The sequence below is a fragment of the Pipistrellus hanaki genome (assembly GCF_964339955.1).
Source record: "Pipistrellus hanaki genome assembly, chromosome: 2".
In the NCBI taxonomy this organism is placed as follows: domain Eukaryota; kingdom Metazoa; phylum Chordata; class Mammalia; order Chiroptera; family Vespertilionidae; genus Pipistrellus; species Pipistrellus hanaki.
The window spans coordinates 152,652,674-152,670,980 of record NC_140504.1 but is presented as its reverse complement, the minus strand read 5'-3'; the positions used below and the strand labels follow the sequence as shown (position 1 = coordinate 152,670,980).

Below are 18,307 nucleotides of genomic sequence, written 5' to 3'. Positions count from 1 at the left end.
TTTATAAAATCTATTTTTAAAAATGGGTTTTAAAGCAAGAACCATAGCAGATTATGCAAGATCACTAATGAGATCTCCCCTCCCTCCAGTTTGTCTTGACAATTTGATTATAGCCAGCTTATTAATATTAAGCCTTTACTAAGTGCCAGGCTCAATGCTAAAAATGCCTTTTTGCTATCTCTGATTTAGTGCAATGACCAATTTTGCAGATGAAGGACTGATGCTAAAAGGGATTAAGAAATTGACCTAAGGTCACAAGTTTCTATAAGTTCTACAGCCAGAAATTTGAACCGAGGTCTCTTTCCTAAACCTGTCTTGTTAATCATTATTTGGCTAGTGGCTTTTATTTCATCATTTTCAACTTGCTTTTTAGTCTGGACCCATTTTACGGGACCCTTGAAATATGTTTTAGGAGACATTTATTTATTAGAGAAAACCCTTTTTTCTCTTTTGTAGGATTTAACCTACCTTTAAAGAATAAATTGCTCAAGTATCAAATTTTACAATGGCCACCCCCCATCCCTACAATAAGTTCTTTAACATTGCTTTAAATAACATGCAAGGTATAATTTGTTCATTTATTGTGCTTCTACTTGAAGTTAAATATTTCATTATTGGTATTTAATTTGCTCTGACGGGGGTTTGAACCTCAACCTTGGCTTATCTGGATGACACTAACCTACAGAGCCACCCTGCCAGAGTACATTGTTGCATTTTGTTTAAGAGAAGCACAGCCTATTTAATGGAAAAGTACTTGTGAAAAATCCAAGTGACTTACATTTTTAGTAAACAACAATAGACATAAAGTGACATGTAAAAATTGTAGCAGTTTGTATTCACAGTACCACTAGTATTGTATCTGTGAAGCAAGTGCAAATGGATGAAAATTATTTCCTCGTGTTATTTGGGAAATTACATGTTCTATCAACTGTATTACTTTAGGAAGAATGCATTACAAATTTTTAAAAACTCAGCCCTTTTTCAACATGAACATATATGTTGAAAAATATTTAAAGTTAAAGTATTTGTTGTTTTTAACGGATTATTAAAATAACATGTATATCTCCTTTACAGGGGCTGGAGACTCCTGCATAGGTACCTTTTGCAACAAAATTTGTCTAGCTATAACTTACTCAATTTTTTTTTTTAAGTAATGGGAGGCTTCACTCTTGTAACTTATTTGCTAAATTAAAAAAAGTGAAGAAGCTAAAAATATATTGAGCCTAAGAACTACATTGGCTCTGAAAAAAATGTTTTGTTTTGTTTGTTTTTTTCATAAGGGAAAATAAGACTATTATCAGAGTAAGAGTAGCTTATCTCCATCATTAAAATTTAATGACATTTTCAAACGTAGCTGGGTTACTCTTATAAACATTACTACATTTGTTTTCCATTCAGCTCCATAACTGCCAACTTTTAAAAGTAGCAAGAAATGCTGTATTATTTCTTTGAAAGCATATATATTTTGCATTTGTAATCATGGTTTCAAATGTGGCTTTGATTTATATTTTGTTGCTATTGGAGTTGCTTGTGGCAATTTTTTTTTTTTTTATGGAGACAGTGTATTTTATTTTAGGTTATTCATTTGTGTACTTTTTATTCCCATTGCTTCTCTTTCTTGTTTTTGAGTCATAAAGTAGTGATCTTACCCTAGGAGGTTTAATATTTGATTCAAATGTTGAGTGATATAATTCTCTCTACTTTCAATACAAAAGAATTTTAGTCCTCCAGCTTTAGGAAAATATTTCCATTTTCCTTTTATAAAAGGGTTTTTATATGCTAGTGTTTTTCACATGAATAAAAGTGGAAGAAATACTTTAAAATATTTTTCTTTTAATCCTAATTTCAGTTTTCTTTTATTTGTTTTTTATTGGGGGGGGGGCGCAAACAAGCTAAAATCAGGGTGGGCTGAAACCAGTTTGGCTCAGTGGATAGAGTGTCGGTCTGCAGACTGAAGGGTCCCATGTTCGATTCCAGTCAAGGGCATGTACCTTGGTTGCGGGCATATCTCCATTTGGGGGTGTGCAAGAGGCAGCTAATCAATGTCTCTCTCATCGATGTTTCTAACTCTGTCCCTTTTTCTTCCTCTCTGTAAAAAATCAATAAAATATATTTTAAAATAATAATAGTAAAATCAGGGTGGTTGTAAAGCATTCTTATGTCATTAAATAAAAACATTATGGTATCATTTATTGTTTTTTCTCAAATCAGCTGAAAATGTTTCCCATTATTCCAGTGATTCTTACACCTAATAATAAAAATAGCTGTTTTCTTGCTCATTTTTCAAGATTAATGTGTTCTGTGACCTAAAGTCTTAATTTTAATATTAATTGTATAGGTTTTATGAGTTTGTTCACTTTAAAATGGTAAGTTATACAGAGAGAAAATTAGGGCACCAAACCCTAGGCCTAGAAGGTACTTCAGAGTAGCATTCTATTTTTGTTTTAAACACATATAAACCCACTATCAAACAAATCTGTTTAAAAATTAGTTTGATTAAAATCCACTAAATTTGAAGTTGACATATCATCCCCTGCCAATAGCTTTGTCCTATTGGATTCAGCTTGCAACCTCATTTGCTCAGTACTTCTGAAAGAGAGTGACATTGTCCTCTTGGAGTGGCTCAGTTGGTTGAGCATAGTCCCATGAACTGAAAGGCTCACCATTGGATTCCTGGTCAAGGCACATGCCTGGATTTTGGGCTCAATCCCTAGTAAGGGTTGTGCAGGAGGCAACAGATCATGTTTCTCACATTGATATTTCTCTCTATCCCTCTCCCTCCCCCTCCCCCTCCCTCCCTTCATCTCCATCTCCATCTCTATATCTCTCCCCATTCCTCCCTCCCCCCTCTTTTCCTCTGAAAAAAAAGAGATCAATAAAAACATTTTTTTAAAGGGACATAAATGATAATGCTTGGCATGTATTGTTCTATATGAGGAAAGCTCCTGTCTTATGAAGATAAGCTATGGTCCCTGAGATTATTTTTAGTGTCCACTTAAGTTGATAAGGATGGGAAATGTGAATAATTTGATAGCTATTGACAATCACAATCAGATTTTTATTTTAAAAAATTGATACTCAAATTTTGAGTTGGAATATTTATACTCACAAATACAACTGATATAAATTCCAATTTAATTTTTTTCTACATCAATTTTTCTTAATCCTTTAAAATATAATTAAATTTGAAAAATACCATCTTTGGCATATTAAAATACTAGTGAACATTTAAATACTTGGTCTACAATGCAAATCTGGGAACCCAGCTTTACTGTTCATATTTCTAAAAATAAGTGTTTTACACTCATCACTAAATTTATCTACAGTTAATATAACTTTGACTTTTTTCATTTTAGAGATGCTAACCTTTTTGCTTTTCTTTTAGCTTCTCGTTTTTTAGGACGTTACCTTTCCACTATCTCTTCCCTCTTCAAAATAATTATTTGATCAATGTCTCCACATGCTTTAGACTTCAGTTTTAGCAAATTGTGGCTTGAAACTAACGTCATAGTTTCAAGTGACGAGGGTGGCAAACAGAGGAAAGAAGCATTATAGCTCTTAACATTAGTGCATGTCTGGAATTCATAGTGTTTCATATACTTAGTAATATTTTCCTTTTTTTTTTAATCTGTGCTTTTGGTTATTTCCTAGTCTATTGCTCTGACCCATGTCACAGTACTTTTATTTTAGACTAGAGGCACAAAGGATGAAATTCATGGGGGCGAGGGGGGGCGTGTCCGGCCTGCACCCTCTCACAATCCGGGACCCCTCAGACATCCCTCTCACAATTTGGGACCACTGGCCCCTAACCACTCTCCTGCCTGATCACCCCTAACCACTCTGCCTCGTTGCCCCTAACCACTGTGCCTGCCTGCCTCATTGCCCCTAATCACTCTGCCTCCCTGCTTCATCACCCCTAACTGCTCACCTGCCTCTCTGATTTCTCCTAACTGCCTCTGCCTCTACCCCCACCCCCACTACAGTGGCTTCTTCAAGGTCTTTCGACTGCCCTGTCTAATTAGCATATTATGCTTTTATTAGTAAAGATTACTGAAACATATCTATAGTTGTATCCTTTGAAAATAAGAATAATACTCTCGCTCTGAAAATGTAGAAAAGTAATTGAATCGAAAGAGTTTTCCATAAAACATTTGTGTTTTGTCATCCATCTATCTATGCATGCAATTAGTTGGTAAAATGCTGCTTTAGGATCAAAAGGAATATGAAAATTTGAAATCTGTTGGTGTCGTGTTTCCGTTACGACAGTCTTAAAGGAGAAAGGGCATCTAAGAATAGTGTATTTCATGTTCACTACCACTTAACAGTTTGCAAAGTATTTTCACAGTTGACAATAATTCACTAAGTAAGACAAAAATATTATTGTTATTATTCATCCATTGAAAATATGAGATAGTTGAACACATTTTCCTGTAATAGTACATACCATTTGTTGAATGCCTGTGTGCTAGGCACTGTGGTAGGTGCTTCATATCCAAAATATTTCAAATCTTGGAAACTTTAAATATATTATTATTTTTCACATAAGGGAATTGGAGCTCACTTAGCTAATTATAGGCAGTAGTTATAGTAGCTGACAACATGCATAGGATAGTGAAATGGGAGACTTATACTTTGTTACACTCACATATATATGCACTACTTAGCATTTTGCATTTATTACTTTATAATAAACTTTTACTATGCCACAAAAAAGAACCATGTTAAAATGTGGGATCTTAAATAAGAAATTTCTGTATATATGTTCACTCTTCTGATTCATATTTTTCATGTGAATGATAAAGTAGCATTAGTCCGAAGTACTAGCCTAAAGGAATGGTATATATAAAATGGAACCCAGTGGAGGTAACCTATCACTATAGAGTAGTTAATGTTTAGTTTTACTAATCATTTCCATTAGTATTCTCACTTCAACCTCACAACAACCCAGTGAGGTCAGCATTATTTCAGAGAAGGAAATTGAACAATAAAGTAATGAACCAGAGGTCACAACCTAATTGGTGATAGATTCCATCAGTCTATTCTCCGTATCTGTGAGTCTATTTGTGTTGTTTTTGTTTTCAAGCTGTGTTTAGACCTTGATTATAGTATGTTGTTGTTGTATTTTAATCCTTCATCTAGAAGTGTTAGCTATTCTTTGGGGTTTTTTTGTTTGTTTTGTAATATATATATATTTTTTTTTTTAATATATTTTATTGATTTTTTTTTTTTTGCCCCCCACCCTGTAATATATATTTTTATTTATTTCAGAGAGGAAGGGAGAGGGAGAGAGATAGAAACATCAATGATGAGAGAGAATCATTGATCAGCTGCCTTTTGCAAGCCTCCTAATAGGCATCGAGCCCAGAACCCTCAGTCATGTGCCCTTAACTGGAATAGAACCTGGAACCCTTTAGTCCACAGGCCAACACTGTATCCACTGAGTCAAACCACTATTTCTGTTGGGGATTTTGTTGTTGTTCATTTATATTCTTTATGTTCTACATATAGTAAGTGAAATCATATGGTATTTCTCTTTCTCTGATTGGCATTTCATTTAGCATAATACTTTGTACATCAATCCATGCTGTTGCAAATGATGATTTTGTTCTTTTTAATGTCTAGGCCTACATTCTTAATGACTTGTAGTGCCTTTATATGTTGTGAGGATTAACAGGCATTTTAAAAGCATTCAGTTAATGTACATTCGCTTGTTACTGAATTAAGTATACTTTTGTTTTGTACCAGTTTTATAAGACTAGAAATAATTTTCTTTTATGAAGAGAAACTACATTTTATAGCATAAGGGGGGAAAGAAGTTCAAATGGTGCAAATGTTTAATTCTTTGGTTCAGAAAAATTTAGTATTATAATGCTTGAAATGTTTAAATACTTAAAGATACATATAACACTGGATTTTTTTTTTTAAGATTTTTTAAGATTGTGAAGCCTTTTGTCAATTGAGACTCCAGACGAATCTCACATAGCATAGAGTAATCAGTGCCTGGAATTTCCCCATCCAAATATTTCTGTTTAGCCCATTCAGACAAAAAAATCAAATATCTGGCTCTAGTTAGTTGGCTCAGTGGATAGAGCTTTGGCCCACGGACTGAAGGGTCATGGATTTGGTTCCAGTAAAGGGCCTGTACCTTGGTTGTAGGCTTGATCCCCAGCCCCCATCAGGGCACATGTGGGAGGCAACCAATCGATGTGTCTCTCTCACATTGATGTTTCTCTCTTTCTCTCCCCGTCTTCCACTCTCTCTATAAATCAATGGAAAAATATCCTCGGATGAGGAATAACAAAAACAACAAAAAAGCCAAATATCTGTTCAAATAAATTTACTGATTTTTCAAGCATGGGCATTATAGCTGAGAATACTGTGCATATGGATATAGCAGTATCTTAATATTCAAACTACTACTTTTTTTTCTCTATGTTAATCATAAAAATAAAGCTTTGAAAAAATGGGCATATACAGATTTTGCCTATAATTTCAAAGTGCTCACAGACCCTGTGCTGTCAATTTTAAAATATAGGTCTAGAATCCCTACTGTTAATAAGTTGAACAATATGAAGCAAGTATTTGGAAATAAACTTAGACTTTTATTATGTCTTGATGTGTGTGTCCATCTATCCAACCATCTGTCATCATCCCCTAGTGCTAACTCATTCTTTAGTCTCTCCCTTTCATTTAGATAGAAGCAGAAGAAAGGGGAGCATGAGATTTACAATTTTGATTTTAAAATAAAGTTACAGATTTGTAAGTAGTAATTTATTTCCTAGGTTTTTCTTATTGCTGTCTATAGCCAAATACTTTGAGAATGTATCTCAATCAAATTTCCCTAGAAATCAAACAAATGTATTCCTCTCTTCATTCACCCAACCTTTGTTTAACAGATTATGTTGTAAAGTTCCCAGCACATCGATGATATTCGTAAGTTTTTGTCAAATGCTAAATTAGTTCCAATATAATATTGTTGGGTATTAGAAACACAAAGATTAATACATTGTCTTTCCTGTCCTCATAAAGTGTATTTGTTAGAGGAAAAGATCTACTTAACAACTAATTTTATAAAAGACCTGTTACTTTTGCAGATATACAAAATTGTGTCAATTTGCAGGACTCCACCATCTTTTCCATTAGTGGGTAAGAAGGTATTTAACAACAGAGGTGGCAACTTAGGCAACTGAGAACTTGTTATCCAGTAGATAGGGTGATATCTGTGTCTATTCTGTTTTTAAATTGGAGAACTTCTATGTAAATATATGGTGTGTGTTTTTTTCTCAGAAATGTCTTTGCTACATGTGGTTTTCTTTTGTTGTTTTTTATTGAGATACTAGAGGCTCGATGCAAAAATTTGTGCAGGGGCTTGGCCCTCGCAGCCCCTCAGCCCTGACCTGCCCACTGTTCGTTCTGGAAGGTCTTCTGGAAGGTTGTTACACTGTCTGGTGTAATTAGCATATTAGCTTTTTATTATAGATGATAACAGAATTATACCACTGTGTAAGTTTAGCTTGTACAGCATAAAGGTTTGACTTGAAATGATTAAATAAGTTTAGTTAACATTCATCTCATATAGAAATAACGAAAAAGATTTTTTTCATTGTGATGAGAACTCTTGGGATCTACTCTTAATAATTTTCATACATACCACACAGCAGTGTTAAGTATTGTCATCATGTTGTGTACTATATCCCTAGTATTTATTTTATATCTGGAAGTTTGTACCTGTCAACTACCTTCTTTCACACTTTCTGGTAATTACAGGCAGCACCCGCCATGTTCTGTGCTCTGGCACCTGCTGCTGATGCCCGCCATGTTCTGTACGTGCCTCCTGGTGGTCAATGCACTTCATGGTTGTTTGGTTCTACCATTCAGTCTATTTGCACAATAGCCTCTTATTATATAGGATTGTCATAGAATAAATGGCTCTTTAGTAAGGCATGTGTTCAACATATGTATTAGGTATTGACTGTGTAACAGACATTGTGCTAGGTTCTAAACTGACCCAGAAAATTCACAGCTTTGCTGGGGGACAGAGAGGTGCATGTCAATATAACAAGGTAAATTGTTGTTAAGCCGAGAAGAGGAAGGCCTAACTGCTTGCAGAAGTTGTGGCAGTGAAGGAAGAAAACCCTACAAAAGATGGCAGTTAGATAAAATGAGGGAGGTCATTAATAACTTGTATAAAGACACAGTGAAATGAAATATTTTGTCAGGTTTGGGGAACTTGTAGTCATTAAATAACACTAGATTGAAAGAAAATTAATTTAGATGTGGTTGAAAAATTATGCAAGTTTTTTTATAGTTAAAAGCTTCAGAAATTATTAAACAAAAATATGCATGTAAATTATTTTCTCTAGTTTTCAGATCTTATACTTAAATATATTTAGGTACAGCACAATGTGCTTTTAAATAGTCAACCTGGTAAAATAAAATTAGCTTATAAAGCACTAATAAGTATAGCATTAAAATACATATTTTTGAAGGTTTACTGGCCAAGCAAATTATAACAATTTAATGTTACCAAGATGCAAAATATTTTATATTGGTGGAAAGGAAAACCTTGGTAGGTAGGGTGGAAATTTCATTAGTTAACTCCACAGATCTGTAGTTGAAATATCTGTATATAGAAATACCGTGGGCATTTTTAACAAGAATAGTTACTAAAGTGCGCATGTTTATTTTGCAGGGGAGTGAATATTGCCTTTAAAAAATTCCACTTTTCTTTTTAAAAAAGGAGGGGGGAGCGGGACGAAAAGAGATGACGTCTTTCACTAGACCGCGGAGCCTCTCGCGACCTCCTGGCCGCGAGCCAGGCTTGCTGCGCCTGCGCGGGGCGGAGCCGACGGTGCCGCCCGCGTGCCGCCAGGCATTGTGGGAAGTGGGGCCCTCGACTGAGGGGGTTGGAGGCGAGGCCGTTTGTTTTCCCGTGGGCTCCGACTCGCGCGCTCTCCCCTCCCCCCGGCGAGCGGCGGGGCGGAGAAACGGCGGCGGAGGCGGCAGCGGCGGCTGTAACAGAGGACGCCCTCGCGTCTCCTCTCCGGCGAACGGTTCCTCTCTCCCCTCCCTCTCACTGTTTGTTGTGTGTTTGATGTGTTAAAGCAGGAGCGAGCAGCGCCATGAGCAACACTACCGTCGTCCCCAGCACTGCGGGCCCGGGCCCGAGCGGCGGGCCGGGCGGCGGCGGCGGTGGCGGCGGCGGCACCGAGGTGATCCAGGTGACTAATGTCTCCCCGAGCGCCAGCTCTGAGCAGATGCGGACCCTCTTCGGTTTCCTAGGCAAGATCGACGAACTGCGCCTCTTCCCGCCGGAGTGAGTATCGTCCACCATCACCGCTTTTGCTAACTCCTCCCCGCCGGGGCCTAACCACACCATTTCCTAGGCCCTCGTCGGTGCTTCCGTGGGCCGGTAGCTTTAGCTGAGCTGGCTTTGCGTTTACTTCAAAAAAATCTGCACATCGGGCCTCCTACAGAGGCGGGGCATGGTTTGGGGGGTTAGGAGGGGTCACTGGCTCTTAATCTCAAACCCCCGCCCCCTTAAATTGTGCCAATAGCGTTGTTTTTGAGCAACTAAAGCATAACGGCATTTTATGTGTTTTGATTAATTTTTTAAGTTGTTTCTTTGCGTTCTCTGGAAAGTAACAGAGTTGCCCGTTAGTATATAAATTTATCATTGAACTTTGTAGGTGATCGTTCACTTATTGCTAGGAATTGCTGTTCGGATTCTGGCCCACTGAATACATACAGAGTTAATCTATTAATACTCTGTACTTACTTTTAATGACAAAAAAAAATGGGTTATAGCTGAAAGCTAGAGTTTTCCTTTATTTAAATAATATATATATAGTTATGTTTTACAGTTCTAAATTTTTAATTTAGAGTGTGTGGGGGGTTTTTTTATCCTGTCGTCTCACATTTTTTTTATTGCGAAAGTATTAGATGAGTGAATTGTAAAGAAGCTGTGACGCTAGATAAGATGTAATAATTATTAGAACAAACATTTGGAATAAAAGAATCTGCACTCTTTGGGAAGGGTGAAAATTCAAATGTTATTTTGAGTATATTCTCCCATCCCACTTAGTTTTATGATTTCACTTGAGTTCTAAACAGGAAATAGGAATCTGCTGTTTTGTTGGATGTGATAAATCATTACTCTGTGTACTCTGTACACCAAAATAATACAAGTTGACCATACTGTTGTATTTGTTAGGTGTTATCGTATTTCATCACTTTCTATTTAAAATATTTTCAGGACCTTAGTGTTTTCAGATTGTTGTATTTTAATATTTAGGGGAATATACATAGAGAGATTTTAGAATTATTTGCATGAAGTGTACAGTTTCAGGAACAGGTTATTTGTAGTAACCTTGAATAGAAACTCAATTTGCTTTGGTAATGAAGGACAAATAGCTCTCATAATTTGAACATACAGAAATAGAAGTTTTCCTATTACTCAGTTTTTCTCACAACATATTCCTCCTTAAGTTGTTAGTAAACTTAATAAACAGTAAATGGGCAGAAAATGAGTGACACATTTGATTATGTTCAAAGTATTTGAGATACTGGATTTATTTACAAAATAATTCTTTCCAGTCCCACACGTTATTAAGAATTTTCTTATAGTTGCTGACCTTGGTTTTATTTATTTTGAAGATGCTCTTTTTATGATTCATTTATTAAAAAGATGACAAAGGGAGGTGTAAGTAGCTTTCTGGTTTATCTTTTACCCATTCCTTGGCTTTTTTGGTATCTTAGAGGGAGTCTTGGCTTTTTTGCTTTATAATCCAAGGAGTAGTTTCATCATGTAACCAGGATAGCAGTTAATATGATTTGGGGTACTGTACATTAAGAGGACATTCACTGTATTGGAAGAAGGAGTTGTAAATTGACACGTTTCTGCTCTTTGACTCCTTCATAATGTGCCCCCACATGCAGACTGTTTTCTGAAAATGTACAGTTACAATGTAGTAAATGCTATATTATCTTAGTGGCTTTCCTAAATGGAATAGTACTTATGTAATTATCTACTTTTGTTGCTAATCTCACATTCCAATAGCTCATTTGACATACACAATTTGAAAATATTTTGTAGACAATTTCTTTAAGCTTGCTACAGTGACGATGTACTATGGAGTTTTAGTAGTAGTCCAAAAGGGTTCATATATCAAAACTTTGCTCTTAGAATCTGCTTAATTGGCTCATATTACATAAAATTATGACTGTTATAAACATATTTGCACGTGGTGTGTGTTTGTTTGTTTGTTTGTTTGTTTGTTTTTGTTAGGGTGTACATCTCCTTACCCCCCCCCCAAAAAAAAGGCATTCATATCCATCTAGAACTCTTTTCCTAGGTATGACCATAACATGTTTATTTCCTTTTGTTGCTCAGATGCCACCTAATCTGTTTCCGATCAACCTGTATAAAAATACATCACATCTGCTGCTTCTTTATTCAATTTAACTGCTTTGTTTTTCTCTGTGGCACCAATCAGCAACAGGTTAAATTTAATTCTCTCTCTTCTAGAATATGAAGCCATTGGTTGGGGTCATCAATATTTTGGAAGACTGGGAGTTAGCATGTTCTAAACTACACATATGACTGAGCCCCTGCCTATTTGGGGAGAGTGAGGGGGACCTTGGGATCTGAATCATGCCAAACATTTCAGTGGCACCTCCTCAAGAAGGATTCTCCCTTTGTTTTATTCTTGAATCCATCTATTTCCTGGTTCTTTTAAGCCAAAAATTGCTGGTTTATAATTTCACCCAGTGATAAAATTGCCTATCTTCACAACAGATATTCTAACCCTCTCTTCACTATGATAGCCCTATAGGCATTAAAAGTATCTGTCATTGTTCTTCCCATTTATTCTCTTTAAAAAAAAAAAAATGGTTACTATAATTGTAGTTCCTAAAATTCATGTTGGCAATTAAATAGTTCGTATGCTAGGTGCTTTCTAATTTTATCTTACTCTGCTGTTATAAATCTAGAGGGGAAACGTATTAGCCATATTTCACAGATGAGTGAACTGTAATTCATGTAGGTAGTTTTTTATACCCAAGCCACTCTATCAGTGACAGACCTAGTATTAAAATGTCAATGTTGTGACTGTCGTTTATAACTTGATCAGAATTTTTTTGGTTTAGCCTAGCAGCTTGTGAGTGGAATCACTCTTTTACACATAGTAGGTATTCTTCATATGTTTGGTTTTAGTGGGATTTCAAAATGGGAAATAAAACTGGAATGTTGATAGGGCAGTGATCCCAGCAAAGCATATATATGTCAAAAGTATGCAGTAACTAAAGGTTACTGTAACACTGCAGTTAACAATTTCATTATATAAGTATTTCAATAACCAAAAATAGATACTTTAATCTATTAAAGTATAAGTAACTTATATGCTACTTTACTTTTAAAAAAATTAAGGTAAACTAAGTTCTCTAACCTAGAGCATTTAAAGGGCTCTTTAATTTAATGGTCAAAAATACGGATATCAGAAAAGAAATACAAATTGCTATATATAGCTTTAGTACTAAAACTGCTGGAATTGTATTCTTTCCACTATTCTGTATGTAACATTATTAAATTTTTCACCAGTGGTCCTTCACATTAAAAAAACAGTATGTCTACATTAAAAAACATTGTAGCCTTTCAAAAACATTTTGCAGTAAGCTTCTATGACAATGTGGCTTAAATTCTCTGTGAATGGATATATTGTCAACTTTGCTTCGAACTTGGATTAGAACTATGCTTAGTATCTAAGGGCAATGCCTTTTATAAACTTGCAAATTCTAACAGGTTTGAATTCTCACGTTATACAGCTTTATGTTAGTCTTCGTTTTAAGTAATGAGTTTTTATTTTCGCGTTAGTGCACAAATTGGGGGAGTCAGCAAATACTTATCCATGCAATACCTCTCTTAACCACACCTGATGTAAATGTTTTTGTATACACTTGGAAATCCAGTTTATTAAGAAGATTAACAATAAGCCTCATTCTAATATTAAAAGATACTACAGGATTTTCCTTTTCATTGAGTCTTAAAATGTAATTGGCTTACTGTAATAAAACAGAGGTTCTTTACCCTGGTGCATGTAAAAATTGTCAGAATTAAAACAAAGGAGAAAACACTTAGTACTTCATAAGAAATTTAATTGCTGTGGAGTAGAGTTTTCTCCACAGAAGATTCTAATGTATGACCAGGATGATGTGATTACTGCTGCCTTAGGGCATTGGTTTTAAAATAACTTTTGGTTTGGGATTAGGGAGCAACTCCTGCCCATATTTAATCTTTCCTTTTCATAGAAAGTTTTGTGGCGGAAATTTGAGCCACCCTATATTTAAAACAAAACAAAATCTGTACTCTTTAATTTATCTTACCTTATAGTCTGCCATAACTTGTACAAAGAACGGGGCATTTTATTAAGTAAGCAGGAAAAGAAAACTCGATTGTCAAATACACTTTTCCACAATATTTTTTTGTTCCTGAATTGGCAAATTCTGTATATTTTTGCTCTGAAAAATTTTCTAAGCTAAGACTACTTTCTACCTTTATTTAAAAATAACTGGTAATGGTATTATTTTACTTCAAGTGTTGACATTTTTGTGATCTGCTCAAATTCTGACACCTGAGTTTCAAACTGTCTTTAACTTGGTAAACTATAAAGTTAAACAGTGATTACACACGTGCAATTTACTCTACATGAGTTTAGTGGATAGTTCTTTATGTGTGATGTCATTTTTTTTAACTAGCTAATATGTGCAATTACTAATATCTGCCTATTTTGCTTATGAAATGCAAGAGTGGGTTTATGAATCATACATAAATGTTTTAGCTAATATTCTTTTCCTCTACTTTTATGAAATTTGTTTTTCAGTGATTCGCCTTTGCCGGTCTCATCCCGTGTCTGCTTTGTTAAATTCCATGATCCAGACTCGGCAGTTGTGGCTCAGCATCTGACAAACACTGTATTCGTTGACAGAGCATTGATAGTCGTACCATATGCAGAAGGTTTGTGCTTTGTTTACCTACCTATGTGGGCATCCAATGATGACCATCTACCTCAGTATAGTTTTAGAGTGAGTGTTAGTAGCATGTTAAAAACCTAAGCTATTAACAATTTGAAACCCTTGTTATACTGTGGTCCATATTTTTACTTAATATTTTAATTCTAAAAATTAGATATCAGATCTGTTTTTATAAAATATTTAACCATTCCATTATTTTAAAACATTTTTAAGTTCTTTAAAACCATGTCCCTAATTGTAAATCCTTAAGTACATTTACTTAGTTAATGTAACATTGAGTTTTATAAAAAAGTCCTAAAGGTGAATGGTTCATTCCATGCACATTACACAGGGACCTTCAAATAAATGCATGATGTTATTTCTGTTTTGAATAAAGGACTGGGCTTTATTTTTTTAGTGCTTCCTCACTGACAATTTTACAAAAAGATCCCATATTGAATTCCAGTATACCAAGGGTTGCAATGATTTTGGTTTGTACGAATATTCAAGATTTCCTATAGCCTAGGTGCCAGATGGGCACTGGGTGTTTTGTTTTTATTGCCAGATTTTCTTGTTCATTCTTGCTATATTTTCTAGAATATCTCTAAATAATAAATTCTTCTCTCTGTTATTTGTGTGTGTGATTTTTGTAGTGGAGAAGGCAAATGCAAAACTCTTCCTGATGACTGAAAAACAGTGGGTCCTCTGCAGCTACAGGGGATTCTAGACATTAACTAAAGGCCAGCAAGCACTCAAGTCCCCCAAGTGTTTTCCTGGTGTAACCATTTGTTAACTACATTTTCTTTTTCTTTTTACATTTTAGGCGGTTAAAGTAACTTGACAGAAATAATGAGCAGGGTTTTGGGATCTTAAAAAAGCCACTGTGACAAGACAGCACTATTTTAATCCATTTTGTAAATTTTCTAAGCCATATTTTATAATTAGTTTGTTCCCAATGTACTGCTACTTTATTTGCTTTTTTGTTATCTATAGATTTTGATCAAAGAAATAACAAATATAAAATTACTGGACTTTTAATTAAGTTAATAATTATGGGGTTTTAAGTTAATTTACAACATTAAGTTATTTCTGACCAGGATTTAATGCTTTCCTCTTTCCTTAATGTACTGGTCAGTGGAAGCAGAATCTTGATATTGTTTACTTTAGATGCTATCTCAGATCTTTGAGTACCGATGTGAACATTTACACCATATCTTGTAAAAGTTGTGAAATGTCTAGTCCTTAAAACTTAAACAAATTGCCTCTGGTTTTCTAAAGAAATTAAGTTGCATTCATAGGTGGGGTAAAGGCATCTATATAATAGTACATCTATCTCGATGATATTAAAGTGTGTGGACCAATTTAAAGGTTTTAAAATATATATACTGATAAACATTTGATTTAGTGTGTTTTGATTAAGCAATTCTTTGTATATCGGTTTGCCTGTTGTAGGATAAGACTTGCCACCAAAAGAAAATTTATAGAATTCAAATTTAGAATAAGTAAAATATAGATGATAGTTTTTGGAACAAGGGTCAAATCATGTGAGTACTGTGCAAAACATTAGCCTTTAAATTTAAAGAATTCTTATTGGCTAAGTATTGTATCATAGTTCCCAAGCCCTGGACATAATACAGTATATCATCGTATTATTGGCTTTTATAAATACTTTTAGACTGGTAATTTTTCTGAATTTGTTTCAAAAGTGAAATATTTAGGAATTTGTTTAGAATTACCAAAATACTTTGATCTGGAATCTATTTTTAGTGTATTTAATAATGGTATGGTATGCTGTATTAATGTTATCTCCACTAAATAACTGATGTACTCAATCCCTTTGTCACCACTCACCCTAGTTTTAGTTTTGACACTTTGGTGTTGCTTCTTGATCATGTTTTAGAACAATAGACACAAAGTATACGGTAAGGAATAGTCTTAATTGATAAAACTGAGGTAGCTGGATTTGGAAGGAACTCTTAATAGTAATGGATTTGGGGGTTATTTAGGTTCCTTGGTTAATGTTTGTTTCTTTTGTCTGTTTCTTTTTCTTTCATTTCTACACATTCATGCAGTATTTCATGGTTCTATCAAAGCAGCAGTAAAAAAAATACTCTTGACGCATGAAAATTAACTGGTGAGGGGCCTCATTGCTATTTTTAAATTGTAGTTTTATTTTTAAATAGTCTTTTTTAAATCAGAGGATCAGATGCATGACTTTTTTTTTTAATGGATGCAGATCTTCTATCAGGTGTCTCAAAATAAATTCAAGAGGATTGTAGTTTGCCAGAAATGTTGCAAATGCACTAATTTGAATAAGATGTTGATACTTAATATTATCCTCTTGAGACATAATTTTGCATGCAAGATTATCCCAATAATCTTTGTAGGTTTGTTAATATTGATGCATTAATGCCCTATATCTAAATGATCTTCTCCCTCCCCCCTCCATAACTCTGGGTATCTAAATTGATGACAGCTCTGACACAAGCAAGATAACAGTGCTGTGTAGTATACATTTGTTTATATTATCGGCACTTCTCAGTATAGGTGGAAGGAACCATTACCTTTATTTAACAGTGGTTTTTCTTTTTTGTTGTTGTGTTTTACAGTTCTTTTCCCTGGTTCAGCCTGAACTATATACCAGGCCCTGCTGAAAATACCACCCAACAGTTTTCTTCTGCAGCTTATCCAGTTTCTCTTAAGTGCCCTGTACATATTGTATGTTTTATGATGAGATGCAGTTTCTTAATATGTATTACAGAAATACTACTGGTATTTGCAAATATATAATTTAATTGTATTATTGAACTCTCATTTTGGGGGCTTGGGCACATTAACAGATTAATCCATCTGTATAGGGCTTTTGCTGTTGGATAGAATTTAAATTGTATACATAAATATTTGTCTTAGGACCCTTAGATGTTATCTGAATACACAGATTAGGCTTTAAAAACAGATATACATGTTGTTTTCGACTTTAGGAGTTTGCTTAAGTTAGCTTTTGAACTCACACTGTATAGCAGCATTTTTTTGGTATGGTTAGCATGGCACATGCTGGAATATAAAGCATTTTACTCTACAGGTAAGGAATGTGCCATGTTGTTTTACCCATTCTCTCTCTCTTTCTCTCTCTCTCTCTCTCTCTACTCCCCCACACACACCCAGTGTGTATTCAGAGACCTTCAGAAACATTTCATTTTCATGAGTCAGCAAAAGCCCTACACTTGATTCCAACAGAATATTTCCTTTACATACTTTCTTTCTCTGAATTTTTACAAAATTTGTATGGTAGGTGTAAAAGAAAATCATAGTAACTGTACCATATTATTAACCCCTAAATCAAACTTTTTTTGTCTTGTGTATCTTGATTTTTCTGTGTGCTTTATAGTGAAGCAGCCGACACGAGTCGTTGTTCATAAAACAGCTTTTGAAAGTTGAGAGCACACCCCTGGAGAACCGACTGTGCTTGCTTACGTTTGGTTCATGACTTAAAAATCGAGTACAGGTGATGAAATCTTGGCAGTGTTAACAAAAAAGTAGTGTGTATTTGTGCTATTTTTTTTACTCTAGAAACTTAACCATTTGTAGAGAAAAAAGGAAACATTTTCACACATTGAAGTTTCATTCTGACATAAAATTAATGATAAATAATAATAGAAATCAAGCTTTATATTTTAGCGAACATAAGTACTTTCAGCAAACTCAGGTGGTGTATCAGGGAGACATTTTCTGGGTGTTTTTGTGTGTTTTCTGTCTTGCAAAAGGGTGTGTACTAATGCAAGGATGTTTCTCTGCAGGAGTTATTCCTGATGAGACTAAGGCTTTGTCTCTGTTGGCACCAGCTAATGCAGTGGCAGGTCTTCTGCCTGGTGGTGGACTCCTGCCTACTCCTAACCCACTTACCCAGGTATTAGTTTTTTAAGTATTGTAATTCTAGTTCACAGAATGATATCATGTGTTAATATTAAAGGCTATTGCAATCATAAATCCTAAAGAGAATTCTTAGAAGTTTGCATTTTAAGAATATCTGTTATATTGGTTTTGCCACTGACTCAGAATAACTCAGTAATATGAAAAAAAATTTCGTGGAGCATAAGACTTCAGTTGAACAAACTTAAAAATAATATGTTTGCTTTGATCAGGAAAGAAAATACAGGTGAATTTCAGACTTCTTTGAGAATGTTTTTCGATCTTTTGCTCTTATCTGGGTGTTTTAATTAAATTGATTTCTTGAAATAAAAATGTATTTGTGGATATATAGTTGATATGGGGAATAAAATATTCAAGTTGGAGGAAAATT

The 18,307-nt window shown here is 34.7% G+C and overlaps 1 protein-coding gene across 17 annotated transcripts in view; it reads left to right on the top strand.

The window, feature by feature from the left end:
- SRSF11 (serine and arginine rich splicing factor 11) overlaps positions 1 to 18,307 on the top strand; it is a 40,641-nt gene that overhangs the window by 1,635 nt on the left and 20,699 nt on the right. For 6 of the 17 annotated variants that reach the window (XM_084871870.1, XM_084871884.1, XM_084871882.1 and 3 more), the window contains exons 2-4: positions 9,109 to 9,316; positions 13,878 to 14,011; positions 17,805 to 17,914. In XM_084871870.1, coding sequence (XP_084727996.1) covers positions 9,123 to 9,316; positions 13,878 to 14,011; positions 17,805 to 17,914 — 438 coding nt within the window. In that variant the 5' untranslated portion in view covers positions 9,109 to 9,122. Of the gene's footprint in view, positions 1 to 8,875; positions 9,317 to 13,877; positions 14,012 to 14,037; positions 17,915 to 18,307 lie in introns of those variants that run through there. The other 11 variants (XM_084871873.1, XM_084871872.1, XM_084871885.1 and 8 more) reach the window with 8 other exon arrangements.